Raw genomic sequence first — 16,355 nt, forward strand, 5'->3', positions numbered from 1 at the left:
GGAGAACATACATACATACATATATCTCCATGGGGAAGTGAAAGAGAATTCTTCCTCTGTAAGCCATGCGTGTCCTAAGAGCAACTAATATATCAGGAGCAAGGGGCTTGTAACCCCTTTTCCTGTATACATTACTAAAGTTAAAAAGAGAAACTTTTGTTTTTCTTTTTAGGCCACCCTGCCTTGGTGGGATACAGCCAGTTTGTTGAAAGAATAAAGATATACACCTACCATCCGACTTACGACCTGCTCGACTTACGACCACTTGACTTACGACCGTGTTTTTTATGCCAAATTTCTGGGAAATAAACAACTATTTGTGCTGTACACAGTGTTTATCCTAAACCTTACAGTATAAAATACAGTACTAACAGCATAAAAAGTAAAGTAAAACATGAAATACCAAAATAAAACAATAAAATAAAGTCATTACAAAAAAGTTTTGTTGATATTCAGTAGTAAAGTTCGACTTACGACCATTTCGACTTACGACCGGTTTCTCGGAACCGAACTCGGTCGTAAGTCGGATGGTAGGTGTATTCTGAAATGGTATAGCATTTTTTTCTGGAGGTAATGACACCAAACATGCAAATTTTAATGGAAAACTTATGGGCTTACCCAGGTGCAAAATAGTAGTCTGGGTGCAATTTATGCACTGGTGATTTTGCCTTTTGCCAAATCTGAGTCCTATTTTAAGACATTTCCATACTCAATATGATCTAATTTCTAGTTATTTTGCTAGTATGCCTTCTGTTCTATTGAGTGAGTCAAAGAAACTGCCTATTCAACTATCAAACTACTCTATAAAGTGCAGGTAAATTAGTAATATGGACAATTTTACATAAAACTCTGGTTTTTATGACTCTCTGATCGTGGGTTCTATACCTGCCTATGGTATGGCTTGTTTGTAATCATGTCATTATGATTTTGTGAGACAATTTTACATAAAATTCAACAAATTCCAAGTTAAAAATAGTTCAAGATATACAATGTAGGTATTCCAGCCACTAAAGCAATCTTTCCTCTGTTCACTGATCATGTTCCCTGGCCTCTCCTTTATAACACTTGCCCTCCATTTTGAATACAACACACAAAAAAATTGAAAGTCTTGTCCTATTTCTTGGATAATAGAATATAAACAAGATGAGTGACCATGGTTAGGCCATCCCAATAACTGAAGCAGACCTAGTAAAACCCCATAAAATAGACCGGAGGATATAGGGGGGCCTACCCTTCCCTAGAAAAATCTCTAAAAATAAAATATCTCTGCCCTATTTCAAGTTGGTATCCTTTCGATCTGAAACCAGCCCTTACACTTCTGTGCAAGGATAAGCCTTTTCACAAATGTATCTTAATATATGCAAATGACATCCAAATGAATTAGACATAGAATCCACACCAAGACAAAAGCATGGCTTCCCTGCATCATGGGAAATTATCCCTCCCGGTGCCTGGTGGCTAAAGCTCCCGCTTCGCACACGGAGGGCCCGGGTTCGATTCCCGGCGGGTGGAAACATTTCGACACGTTTCCTTACACCTGTTGTCCTGTTCACCTAGCAGCAAATAGGTACCTGGGTGTTAGTCGACTGGTGTGGGTCGCGTCCTGGGGGACAAGATTAAGGACCCCAATGGAAATAAGTTAGACAGTCCTCGATGACGCACTGACTTTCTTGGGTTATCCTGGGTGGCTAACCTCCCGGGGTTAAAAATCCGAACGAAATCTTATCTTATCTTATCTCCCAAAATCACTATATTCCATTTCCCTCAAGGAATAATGTATCACACTCCATTCTTTAACTTTAAGCCAAGATTGATGCTTTAAATTACAGGAATATTTATGCCAAAGCACTCACTCTCTTCCCTAAACAATGTACACCAACCTACTATGGAAGCTGGTAATGCCCTAAATGTAGAACAGAGCAATACCTCCTACCTAGTGACTGAAATTCAAATAAATAAATAAGCCTCAACTCTCTAAACTGAAGCATTTGATATACCATACAGTACAGTAAATGCAATTTGCACTCAAACATGTTTACTAGTCAAATCTTGACACTGTAATTTAAGTCCCTATCATCCCTAAGTGCTATAAACTCCAACAGGAATAACTGTAACCTACTTGTAGAAAACAGACAGATGGATGGTAAAATAAAAAATTAAAAGTCAGCCCCTTTTCTCTGCATTCCTTCACATAAGTTTCAGTCATCATCATTTGTGTAAGTATTCCCACTGTGTATGAACACAATGCCTATCAAATCAAATAAAAACGAATCAAAACCTTTCAAATAGTAATATGGTCTTTTGTAAATTTTTTAACACGCTGGCTGTTTCCCACCATGGTTGAGTGACCCGAAAAAGAAACACTTTCACCGTCACTCACGCTATCACTGTCTTGCCAGAGGCAAGAGTGCAGACACTGTGCTTCCCACCTCCAGGATTTAAGTCCAGTTAACCAGTTTTCCTAAATTTCTTCACAAAATATTACCTTGCTCACACTAAGACAGAACTAAGATGTACAGTGGAACCTCTACTTACAAGCGCATCCACATACGAGTTTTTCCAGATACAAGCAGTCGCTCGGTCGATTTTTTGCTTCTAGACGCGAGCAAAATTTCCAGATGCAAGCGGGCCTCAAGGGAGGTTCCTTGATGCTTGTGAGGGGCTCTTGCTCTTGATCTAGGGAACTGGATCTCAGTTGTTTGTTGGGCTATCTTATTCAAACTTGGGCAGTGCATGATGGAAAGATGCTTTTTAATGTACACCAAAAATGAAAGAAATCAGACCATAAATAACGGAGTTCACCTCTCAGCCATTAGCGGTATATTTTTGTATGATTTTTATGGTTGTATTCTCGTTTTCTTGGTCTCCTTTGATAGAATAGAAGATATACTACAGAAATAGATATGATTTTGATTGGTTTCATGACGAAAAGTGCCTTGAAATTGAGCTCAAAGTAGTAGAAATGTTTGATTCTTTGGCGATATTCAAGAGTAAACAAATGACATCACCGTCCAATACCTGTTTAATTGGAACTGCCCCTCTCAACCTTCACATATTGGAAAGGTCTTCAACACACTAGCAAAAGTGGGAGCAGACATCACGAGGTAGCAGTGGCAGGAAACATGAAGCAGCAGTGGCAGACAACATGAAGCAGCAGTGGCAGACAACATGAAACAGCATTGGCGGACATCATTAAGCAGCAATGGCAGACAACATGAAACAGCAGTGGCAGACCTTGTTGTACCCTATACTACTGTGTTATTCACTAATTTTTGCAAGAGAGCCACTTCGGTTAAACACATTGATTGAGAGAGCCGCAGCTACTGCAAGTTAGCATAACTCAACTAAATTAAGTAGTACTGAGCTGCTAGTGCAATATAGTAAATGAGAAAAATTAGACATGGTAATATTAGCCTGCATATCTTGTTATTAATAGCGGCTCATGAGCCGCGCAATGAATATCACTGCTATACTATAAGTAAGTTTCCAAACGCCACCACGAGATTGCAGTATGTATCAAAACAATGCTCAGTCCACTCCACTCACGGTGAAGGGAATTTTCATGTTTTCCTTATGTTATTTTGCGAAAGGACAAAAAGGATGATTTCCATGGAATTAATTAAAGCAGGAAATCATAGATAAACAAACTAGGTGGAGGGTTAAGGACTTGGCCAGGTAGTACCAGTGTACCATTTGCACAATATGTAAAATACTATAGCAGGAGTCAGTGACAAAGTGCAGTATTAAGAGTGTAGCAATTAAGTGTAGCATTAAGCGTGTAGCAATTAAGTGTAGCATTAAGAGTGTAGCAATTAAGTGTAGCATTAAGAGTGCAGTAATTAAGTGTAGCATTAAGAGTGCAGCAATTATAAGTCACTCTGACTTTTTTAGGTTATCCTAGGTTCTCTACACATGTAGTCAGGAGCAGGAATGGCCACTGTGGCAGCCCTATAAACCCCAACAACAACAATGGCCAATGTCACCACCACTAGCCAAATGTGTAATGACATGTATTTTATTTATTCTAGTGTGTATATCATGTTTCTATGTTAATAATATTGTTTATTATGTCATATTGGATGAATTGTGATAGATAAATAAGCTGTAGAGTTGATATTAGGGAAATTATTGAAGTATTTTGTTGTGCCTGGAATTCCACTGGAACGAATTAATTCCATTTCATTTAATTTAAATAAGGAAAGCTGACTCTGCAAACGAGCAAATCCAGATGTGAGCAAGGTCACGGAATGGATTAAACTTATAAGTAGAGGTTGCACTGTACTATAAATTCAAACTTACCAAGAATTGCTCTGAGGTGACCCTCCAATGTCATGAGTATGGTGCCCTTGATGTCATCTATACTCATGCCCAAGAACTGCTCAGAGGCAATCTTAAGCACCTTTTCCTCTTTCATAACTTTCACCTGGGCCACCCCTGTGACAGTAACTTGGACACCTAGTGATGTCTCCACATTCTCACATCGTGGATTTAATGTAATCACCTGCAAACAAAGCAACATATGAAGTTTACAAGAGGAATGTATGTGGCACCCCATGTGAGATCTAGACAAGTAACATTAGCAAAGAAAACTAGAACAAACTTTTGTAATTTTTAGTCTACCTTGGCAATAAAGAAAAGATGCCATTTTTGTGTTAGAAAATGAATCCTTTTGCTTATGATTAAATTTATATACATTATCAGCCATTAACTTGATAATGGTAAGTAATAAACAGAAAAACATTTGTTTATTGAGGTTCGGGTTTTTGACAATTTGTTAAACCCATCTTGAGAGGGGGTATACAATAGGCAAAATAAGGCTCTAAAAAAGTTATGGCTTAGTGGTTCCTATGGCCCAGTATAGGACTGAGTCTTATAAAATGAAAAGGTAATACTGTATTAAGGAAGAAGAACCATTAAAAAATACACACAAATGTAAAGTTAAGTGTAAGTAGAAGATTTTTCATTATTAATATTGTAATCTTATATCTTCATGACAGAAAAAAAAAAGACTACAGTAAGATAACCATTAGACTAACCCTTAAACTGTCCAAATTTAGATCTACATTCACTCGTGTAGCACTCTGAACGTAGATCTACTTTTGATTTTACATGCTTTCTTATGTAAAAAAATGTTGATCTACGTTTGGAGCACTACGTGAGTGAACATAGATCTATGTTTGGACAGTTTGAGGGTTAAAACCATGCTCTAAAAATTTGAAGATAAAGGTCCACACACCTCAAGGGAGAGCCGCTGGACATCTGTGACAAACCACCATGCCCACGCCCACCCACCCACAATAGTCTTTTTGGTTGTGGCCCCACAACAGCCTCCTGCAAAAGTGAAAAACCAAACACATCAATCAAACATAACAAGAATCAAGAGCAATATTACATCTTTACATGTTTGTTTATATTTCTTTCAATACCATCAATCTACACTTCCCAACCACGAACCCTTCAGGCATTATACACAATTATAAATTAAACATATTTATATAATATTTAACACCCTTCTGTAAACATTACTTTTTAAGAGCTATGTAATCTTTGTCACCTCCATTTAAAATGAAAATCACAGGCTGGTTCAGAATTGTTTTCCCACCTCTATTTTAGACACTTTCAGTGACTGTTTTTATTATCCTCCTGCTCATGATGTAGGTGTGCAAAAGAAAAGAAAATCTTTATTTGAATTAGTAACCTCAGAATATTAATAATTTTTTATAATGGTCTTGAAGGGTGTCGCACAGCTCAGTTGGTAGCACACTCAGCTCACACACTGAGTGTCCGTTGTTGGATCCCCGGTACGGGTGGAAATGTTGGGCATGTTTTCTTACACCTGCTGCCCTTGTTCATCTAGCAGCAAGCAAGTAACTGGGTGTTAGCCTACATCCTTGGGAGTGGTAGTATACCTCAGATAGGGATGAGGCTTCGAAATAAGCTATAGTTGGATTACAGCTCTTAGCCTGTAAAACTGATTTATGAAATAAAAAAAAGAAGCAACTGTTATGGGCACTCGTACACACTATATAATAAATAAAGTTGATTTAACCTAGGATAACCTAATAATCAATGTTACTAATGTCCGTTTGAGTATACATGTATATATCTATTTACTGCTAGGGTCCGACCCAAGAACTTCTGATTGTGTGTCAAAACATCCAACCACTACGATACAAGGCTATAAATTACTTCTTTTAATAGGGCAAAAATCTAAAATCTCTCAATTTTTTTTTTATTATCACATCAGCTGCTTCCCACCAAGGCATGGAGGCCCGAAAAAGAAAAACTTTCATTGTTATTCACTCCATCACTGTCTTAGAGGCGTGCTTACACTATAGTTATACAACTGCAACATCAACACCCCTCCTTCAGAGTGCAGGCACTGTACAGTGGACCCCCGGTTAACGATATTTTTTCACTCCAGAAGTATGTTCAGGTGCCAGTACTGACCGAATTTGTTCCCATAAGGAATATTGTGAAGTAGATTAGTCCATTTCAGACCCCCAAACATACACGTACAAACGCACTTACATAAATACACTTACATAATTGGTCGCATTCGGAGGTAATCGTTATGCGGGGGTCCACTGTACTTCCCATCTTCAGGACACAAGTCCAGCCTGCCAGTTTCCCTGAATAAGTTCATAAATGCTACCTTGCTCACACTCCAACACCACATAAAATCCTAAAAACCATTTGTCTCCATTCGCTCCTATCTAACATGCTCAAGCATGCTTGTTGGAAGTCCAAGCCCCTCACACACAAAACCTCCTTTACCCCCTCCCTCGAACCTTTCCTAGGCCAACCCCTACCCCGCCTTCCCTCCACTACAGATTTATACACTCTAAGTCATTCTATTTTGTTCCATCCTCTCTATATGTCTGAACCACCTTAATAACCCCTCCTCAGCCTTCTGGATAATAGTTTTGGTAATCCTGCACCTCCTAATCTCCAGACTACGGATTCTCTGCATTATCACACCACACACTGCCCTCGGACATGACATTTCCACTGCCTCCAGTCTTCTCTTTGTTGAAATATTCACCACCCATGCTTCACACTCACACAAGAGCATTGATATAACTATACTTTCATATATACCCCTCTTTGCTTCCATGGATAATTAGTCATTAATTAATCTATGATCTAAAGAAATATTTATGACATTCAATTGAACTACTAAATGTCGTGATAATTATCTTTCTCCAGGCTTATGACTTTGTATTTGTCCATATTAAAATGCATCTGGCACTTGGAGTGAGATAGGGCCATGGGGGATGGAGAGGGGAAGCAAAAGATAGCAGGGGAGAGATTGGGAAAAGAGTAGCAAGGGGAAGAAGTTGGGAAAAGAGGAGCAAGGGGAAGAAGTTGGGAAAAGAGGAGCAAGGGGAAGAAGTTGGGAAAAGAGAAGCAAGGGGGAAGAGGTTGGGAAAAAAGGAGCAAGAGGAAGAGGTTGGGAAAAGAAGAGCAAAGGCAAGAAGTTGATTAAGAAGATTCAGGAAAAAACGGTGGGTGCACAAAGCAGTGGAACCACTAAGAAACACCACCAGGAGAAAGGAATTCTAGCAGAGGCCAACAGAGAGGCAGGGTCAGAAGCAAGATTCAACCTTTGCAACCACAAATAGGAGGGTACAAAAAATAGGTAAGCATGTATGAATGTGTATGCAATTACCTTCCCCTCACAGTCCTCTTCCTTCATTCCCCCTCCCTTATTTCTCTACATACCTTTTCTCCTTTCCGTCTACCTACCTTCCCCCTCTCGTTATCTTTTCTTTATTAAATCCTTTGAATTCAATTATCTATTGCAATTCTACCTACCTCTACTCTACCCACATTTCTCATCCTCTCATTCTTTCACTCTCTCTCATTAGTATTATCACCAGAAGATAAGACTTGCGACATAAGCTCCACAATACTGCTCACTTGTTAAGACTTCCCCATGCTGCTGCACGGAAGGAGAGAGACCAAGAAGTAGGTCCTGTAAAAGGTAGGTCCTGCAAAAGGTAGGTCTTGTAGGCACAGGCACAATTATCATACATAGTATAAATTACCTAGGATACTCCACCCCCCCAAAAAAAAAAAAAGTGTGAGGAAGCCTTGTAAAAGAGGAAGGAGTAGAGGAGGACCTGCAGGAAGTGTGGACCTGTAAATGGGGAGACCAAGTAGGTGGTGGTGAGAGAGTAAACGTGTCCAGTGACTAGTCTCTATCACCTCGCCTCCCACTCTACTACCAGACCCTCTCATTTACCCCCCCCCCCTCGGTAGCCTCCCTCCACCTGCTGCTCGCTCCTTCCCAGAATATACTAGCGTCTCCCTGCTGAATGACGCCACTCACAGTAGGAAAAGAAAGGACGTGGCCAAGTTTTTATTTGAGTATTGATTTTGAAGTTACGCAGATGTTATTGGCACACATATAGAACATTATGCAGAACAACCACTGAAAAGAATAGTGAACTTCCAAGCGCTTTCGTGATTTCTCACATTAACAATGTGATAATGTGAGAAATCACGAAAGCGCTTGGACGTTCAATATTCTTTTCACAGTGGTTGTTCTGCATTTACCTGTTTACTGTGAACTTATTGCATATAGAAGATTACGTAGATTTAACCTAATATAATTCAACAGTCAAACAATGTGATTTATTTCCACAGGGGTTCCTCAGGGTAATTTAACTAATTTTAACTATCTTATTCACCGTAGTTGTGAAAACCATCACCTTTCCTTCACTATTATTGTTTATTTCACACGTTGGCTCAAAATTCTTTAGGGCTTCTTACCTGGAGTATATTTTGTTCTCCATGTTTCTGATTCTCCATGGAGAGTCTAGTTTTCCCAGCTAATCTCCTAATGACTGACATTTAGCTTTGCTGCTGCTGCTTCCTTTTCTCTCTCTCTCTCTCTCTCTCTCTTCAATTGTTTCCAGTATGTGAGTCATTATTCTATTTTGTCTTACTATTGTTTGGTGCTCATTATATACTATATCACTTCCATTATTACTTGCCTCTCTCCCGACATTACATTACAATACCTGCTTCGTAATCTCTGAAATCAAGTTTTCAGTCTTATCAGTTCTTCAAATCTCCGGTAACTTCTGGCCATTGTGTGTGTGCACACTTACCTATTTGTGGTTGCAAGGGTCGATTTACAGCTCTTGGCCTCGCCTCCTCGCTTCGCTGTGTGTGTGTGTACACTCACCTTTTTTTGTGGTTGCAGGGGTTGATTCAGAGCTCCTGGCCCCACCTCTTCGCTGGGCGTGTGTGTAATAGTATGTGGAAGGGAAAGGTCGCTCAATAAATCAATGTGCTTTAGACAGAACCTTAACTTGACGTGGCCTCACTAATTTATTGCCCCGAGGTACTTTGCTACCCAGCTCTTCCTCACTCCGGTTTACGCGCCTCGTTTATCCACCTCTCTTTATCCACTTCCCTGTTTACTCACCTTTCTACTTCCCCACTAAGGTGTCTTACATTTGACTTACGTTCTGAGTTATTTTAAATGTTTAATATAAAAAAAATAATATAAAAAATGTAAAATCTTTATAAAAAACCAAATTGGCTATATTAGTAGTGTGCTGGTAAGTAAAACAAGGGGTGGAACTCAAGAAGGAAAATTGCTTGGGGATGAAGTGCAGTTTAAATTACAGTACTCGACGGTGCCCTCCTTGTGTACTGATATACTGGAGGTCTGGTCTGAGAACGGGCCGCGGGGGCCATGATCTTTAGAACTATCAACAGGTAAGCACCGTGTAGACTTCTAGTCCTGCACCCCTGCCTCGCCATCCCTGCCATCACCATAGTCATCTACCGGAACAATTATTACAATCATAGCTAAGCGGGAACAAGTATAGAAGTTTTCAAGAGGAACTTGGATATTTGCTCCGCCGCGTGGCAGATCAACTAGGCTGTGATGGATGTGGGCCATTGGGTCGCCAACAACAATAACGCTGTTGAACAAACAGTATGCAGAAAAGTCTGGCTCCAGGCTGCGGTGTGAAAGTAAATAAAATCTCTAAATCGGTCACCGATATACGAAGAAGTACCCTTTTTTTTTTTTTAAAGGGGGGAACCACTAGGTGCCAGAGATCATGTGATAGTAAGTTATGAGTACATATGTGGATCTTCCCGGTACCCCAATCCTCCCTTGTATCTCCACTCACTTTTTGTCGATACACCCACCCTGTCTAAATCTTCCCTCAGCAAGGAAGCCCACTCTCTCCCCTCGCCCTCCTCTCTTACCCCTTTTATACCACGCCCTCACCAGTACCCCTTCTGTATTATATTACCTAATCGCATTGACGAAGTCTCACACACACACACACACACATATACGTGTGTGTGTGTGTGTGTGTGTGTGTGTGTGTGTGTGTGTGTGTGTGTGTGTGTGTGTGTGTGTGTGTGTGTGTGTGTGTGTGTGTGTGTGTGTGTGTAAAGACATGGGAGAAAGCCTGGGCCTTTCTTTAAACCCCACCAAATGTGAAATAGTTTCTACCAATCGACAGATGATCCAGAATATTAGCGCCGTTTTACCAGGAGCACGAACCGTTGATCCAGCCAATAGCACTCTCCTTGGTACTCCTCTTGGGTCCAATGCCATCGATCTGATCCTAGAAAAAAGTCTCAGACCTCCGGACGATGGAAAGCAGGATGAAAGACATTGACACGCATGATGCCTTCTACCTACTCACCAGGTGCCTGTCAATCCCAAAACTTACCTACTTTCTGAGATGCTCCCCAGCCTTCAGCAGTCCAAAACTCAAGGAATATGACTCTGTATTGAATCTTTCCCTTGAAGATGGACAGTGGTTGCAAGCCTCACTTCCAGGCTTGCAACCACTGTCCATCTTCAAGGGAAGTACTGGCTCACAGTACTGGCTCACAGTCAAGCTGGGATGGCCCGATCGCTGAAAAGGTGCTTGCCAACATGCTCAGGGCTGCAACATCAGATAGGGAGACTGCCCGTCTCCAGGCTGAGCGCACCTCACTCCGGGGACTTCCTCCAAACAGTTCTCATATCGGCAATGGGAACGCGACTCGACCCTAAGACCCTCCGTATTGCAGTGGCTTTGCGCCTTGCTGCCCCAATTCACACAGAATATACGTGTATTTGCGGCGAAGCGCAGGCAGACCAATATGGTCTACATGGTCTTAACTGTTCCAAAACCAAGGGCTGGCATGCAAGACACAATGAGTTCAACGACATCATAAAGAGAACCCTTGCTACAGCTGGATGCCCAACCGAGAGGGAGCCCCGATCACTAGCAGCCAACAATACCCACAACCCATCAAACTGCCCCGACAGGATCACCATCTATCCTTGGAAGAATAGCAAGCTCTTAGCATGGGATTATACCTGTGTGTCCACACTGGCTGACACCTATATCCATCACAGTGTTGGGCGACTGGGAGGAACTACTGACCACAGGGAGGAGTACAAAATCAGCAAGTACAGGGACATAAGCCAACAGTATAAATTTGTCCCAGTGGGATCAGAGACCTGGGGATCATGGGGAAAAAAATGCCACACGTTTCCTTAAAGAATTGGGTTCCAGACTCATCGACACCACCAGGGACCCAAGGGCAGCCACTTTCATGTTCCAGCGCCTCAGCGTGGCCATCCAGAGGGGAAATACTTGCTGCATACTTGGCTCGCGTCCAGCCTCGGAGGAGCTGGAGGAAATTCATGATCTTTGATACATTGTACCATTGCATTCATGTTTGTTTTTTTCTGTAAATGTATTCTGTTTATTAATAAATGTTCACATAGAAAATAAAATATACGGGGTGGTAAGAGAAGAAAATATTCAAACAGCTCCGGGGAGAACCTTGAGTTTTCCCTGAGGTACGTTTATTGTCTTCTCTGAGGATGAGGGCCCCCATTCCAGCTATAGAAAATATAGGGAGGTACCACCTCTGGAACTGTCCTGGGGACCCTCATCCTCAGAGAAATTAATAAACTTGCTTCAGGGAAAACTCAAGGTTCTCCCTGAGGCTGTTTGAAAAATTTTTCCTACCACCCCTTATATATAACGTGCCGAATAGGTAAAATTAGTCAATTAGCAAGAACTCATTTAAAATTAAGTCCTTTCCAAAATTTCCTCTTATACGTTTAAAGATATATTTTTTTCATTTATGTTAATTAATGTAAAAATTAATAATTTTGTACCAAAAGAACCTTAGAAAATTTACATAACCTTATTATAACAAGCACAATTTAATTTAGCCTAATCCAACTAAATATATTTTAGATAAGTTTACAACAATTTAATAATAAACAAACACAATGAAATATATTCTTTTTTCGTTTGGTTCAGAATGATTTTTGCGAAATTATTGCATACACAAATTCTCGCTTGCCTTATTCGGCAAGAAAAGTGTTGCTGTTTAAGCCAAAATTACAACTTTTACCTATTCGGCAACACACACACACACACACACACAATATATATATATATATATATATATATATATATATATATATATATATATATATATATATATATATATATATATATATATATATATATATGCAAAACAACCATTGTGAAAGAATAGAATATAATTGAATCTTGTTTCATAAAAAGCAGTTTTGACAATAATATGAATATTTTCTTTGGTTTATATAAATTAGATCCATTTATAATTAATAGAATTTGGGAAGAATTTAATAATACATTGGACAAATAATAATTTTTTAAATTTCTTATTTCTTGGGTAGAATAGTTTGTTGGTGGGTTGTGTGAAGGACCTGTCTAGTTGGGCCGGCAGGCCTGCTGTCTCGCGTCGGGTGTTGTGGGATCTGATAGTGAGGTGTGGGCTACCCCTTTATATACCTTCCTTTGATGCTTTACTTTCATTGTTCCTTGATAATGTGAGTAGTCACGAAAGCGCTTGGAATTTCTCTATTCTTTCACAGTGGTTGTTTTGCATATTCTGAAATCACCTGTTTACTGTGATCTTATCTTATTGTATGTTTTAAATAAGTGACCCACTGATCAGAGCAGATCGACTGGTCCGAACCCTTGACTGGTCCGAACCCGGGACTGGTTTCAAACAGTTTCGTTGGACAATAAAGCAGACTGTAAACGGATGGGTTTGTAGGCGCCCTTATAAACACAAACATTAAAAATCAGGAACGTGACGGTAAGCTGTCCAATATACAAAAAGAGTTAGAAACAGAAATACAAATAGCTAGAGCTTCATTTAAGGTTATTAATATAATATTCAAGAGGTTGCTAGTAGACTTGCAGTAAATCAACCATTCAAATCATTATGAAGCTGTGTGTAGTCTGTGGTCAGTCAAACAAACGGGCTACCACATGGATAAATTGTCATTTTTGTGGAAATTGGTGTCACGCTCCTTGTGCAGATATCCCAGAACTAGCTACAAGCAGTATTAAAACAGAGAAGTGTTTTTGGGTATGCCCAAATGAGGAAAATCTGTGGACTAAAATCACAAGGGTATTAAAAGAGGATAACATCAAAGCTGCTTTCATAGAAAACCTGGAAGCTTTCTACAACAGATGGGAACATAAAAAGTCCGGGCTGAATGGTACTGCCCTTGATACTGGCCATGTAGTCACAAACTGTAAGGCTGGAGGTGATGTCCTGGTAGTCAGTAAATGTGGGGCTGATAGTGCTGTCCTGGGAGACAGTAATGGTGAAGCTGGAGGTGCTGTCCTGGGAGACAGAAATGGTGAAGTTGGAGATATTGTCCTGGGAGACAGTAATGGTGAAGCTGGAGATTTTGTCCAGGTAGTCGGGAATTATACGCAGGAAGGAATACATATAAATGACCTCATAGAGGACAGGAGCCATAGTAGGGAAACAAGTGTAGTCAAAGATAAGATAAAACCAATATTGCAAACCAGAAATACCGCAGGAAATAGCAAACAAGAGGACTCCAATAGCAATAGTGAGGATAAATTACCAAAAACAACTGGTGGGAGCTCCATTGTTGGTGCTAAGGAGGATAGGAATAAGACAGGGAAACATGCACCAACAGGGAATACAGTCACAGAAACCCAAGGCAAACGGAAACCAAGCCTGTGCACATACTATGCACTTGGTATCTGCTGGCATGGGAAATCTGGAAAAACAGATGGGACATGCAACTATGACCACCCTAGAAAATGTCATGCCCATATGACAACAGGAAAATGCAAACTCCCTTCCTGTAAGCTTTTTCACCCTGAAATGTGTACCTCTTCAGTACAGGAAAGACTGTGCTATAACTTAAATTGCCAGGCATACCATCTAAAGGGGACAAAAAGATACAAAACATCCAGGCCATGGGAAAACCTGGGTAGCCACAGCCACTCAAGAGGGAGAGGTTTTTTAGTGCCAGGAAGGAAAAAAAACTGGCAGGAAATGGCAGAAATCGTACACCAAATCCAGTCATTCCTGGAGTGGAACCACAGTCGATGGCCTCCACTCCAAACCAACAGATACAGATACTAATGCCGGAAAAAAAATCCCCCCCCAGTACCAACAATACCACCAGTCCGATAACATTCTTCTTTGCAAATATACAGGGTCTAAAGCCAGCAATAAACAACAAAATACCTTTCATCCGTGGACTGCTTGCAGAGGCAAAGGCAATGTTCGCGGCTTTCACTGAGACCCACATAAAGGATCACTTGGACAACGAAATATGGATCCCAGGTTACAACCTATACAGATGTGACAGAGTGAACAGGCAAAAGGGGGGGGGGTTGGCCTGTACATTGCAGAGTCACTTGTTTGCACAGAACTGCTTAATGCCTCAAATGACGTAGTGGAAGTTTTAGCAGTAAAGGTCGAGAACCAAAACCTAGTCATTGTGGTAGTCTACAAGCCTCCGGATGCAACATCCCAGCAATTCCAGGAACAGCTGTTAAAAATTGACCACTGTCTGGAAAATCTTCCAGCTCCTGCACCCAACATCTTGCTCCTGGGGGATTTCAACTTAAGGCACCTAAAATGGAGGAATATAGCAAATAATATTGTTGCAGTAATAACACCAGGAGGCAGCTCTGATGAAAACTCACACTCACACGAGCTTTTAAATCTCTGCACAAAATTCAATTTAAACCAGCAAATAATAGAGCCTACTAGACTGGAGAATACACTAGACCTCATCTTCACTAACAATGATGATCTGATAAGAAATGTCACCATATCAAAAACAATATACTCAGATCACAACATAATTGAGGTTCAGACATGTATGCGTGGAGCCCCAGACCGACAAAATGAGACTAGTCACGAGGGAGCATTCACCAAATTCAACTTCAATAACAAAAACATAAAGTGGGACCAAGTAAACCAAGTCCTAACCGATATAAGCTGGGAAGATATACTAAGCAACACAGACCCAAACTTATGCCTAGAACAGATTAACTCGGTGGCACTCGATGTATGCACAAGGCTTATTCCTCTAAGAAAAAGGAGGAGTAGATGTAAAATAGAAAGAGACAGGCGCTCCCTTTACAGGCGACGGAAAAGAATAACAGAGCGGCTAAAAGAGGTCAATATATCAGAAATGCGCAGGGAGACACTGGTCAGAGAAATAGCAAGCATCGAACTTAAGCTAAAAGAATCCTTTAGGAGTCAGGAATCGCGGGAAGAACTAAAAGCCATAAATGAAATCGAAAGAAACCCAAAGTATTTCTTCTCCTATGCCAAATCAAAATCGAGAACAACGTCCAGTATTGGGCCCCTACTTAAACAAGATGGGTCCTACACAGATGACAGCAAGGAAATGAGTGAGCTACTCAAGTCCCAATATGACTCAGTTTTTAGCAAGCCGCTAACCAGACTGAGAGTCGAAGATCAAAATGAATTTTTTATGAGAGAGCCACAAAATTTGATTAACACAAGCCTATCCGATGTTATCCTGACGCCAAATGACTTCGAACAGGCGATAAATGACATGCCCATGCACTCTGCCCCAGGGCCAGACTCATGGAACTCTGTGTTCATCAAGAACTGCAAGAAGCCCCTATCACGAGCCTTTTCCATCCTATGGAGAGGGAGCATGGACACGGGGGTCGTCCCTCAGTTACTAAAAACAACAGACATAGCCCCACTCCACAAAGGGGGCAGTAAAGCAACAGCAAAGAACTACAGACCAATAGCACTAACATCCCATATCATAAAAATCTTTGAAAGGGTCCTAAGAAGCAAGATCACCACCCATCTAGAAACCCATCAGTTACACAACCCAGGGCAACATGGGTTTAGAACAGGTCGCTCCTGTCTGTCTCAACTACTGGATCACTACGACAAGGTCCTAAATGCACTAGAAGACAAAAAGAATGCAGATGTAATATATACAGACTTTGCAAAAGCCTTCGACAAGTGTGACCATGGCGTAA

The 16,355-nt window shown here is 40.7% G+C and overlaps 1 protein-coding gene across 1 annotated transcript in view; it reads right to left on the reverse strand.

Annotated features, from left to right (window-relative positions):
* Flo2 (flotillin-2) overlaps positions 1-16,355 on the reverse strand; it is a 95,275-nt gene that overhangs the window by 25,965 nt on the left and 52,955 nt on the right. Inside the window, exons 2-3 of the mRNA XM_070086081.1 lie at positions 5,237-5,331; positions 4,300-4,501 (exon numbers count right to left, since the gene is read on the reverse strand). Of these exons, the coding sequence (XP_069942182.1) occupies positions 4,300-4,501; positions 5,237-5,331 (297 nt within the window). The remainder of the gene's footprint in view (positions 1-4,299; positions 4,502-5,236; positions 5,332-16,355) is intronic.

The sequence above is a fragment of the Cherax quadricarinatus genome, chromosome 18 (assembly GCF_038502225.1).
Source record: "Cherax quadricarinatus isolate ZL_2023a chromosome 18, ASM3850222v1, whole genome shotgun sequence".
Classification (NCBI taxonomy): domain Eukaryota; kingdom Metazoa; phylum Arthropoda; class Malacostraca; order Decapoda; family Parastacidae; genus Cherax; species Cherax quadricarinatus.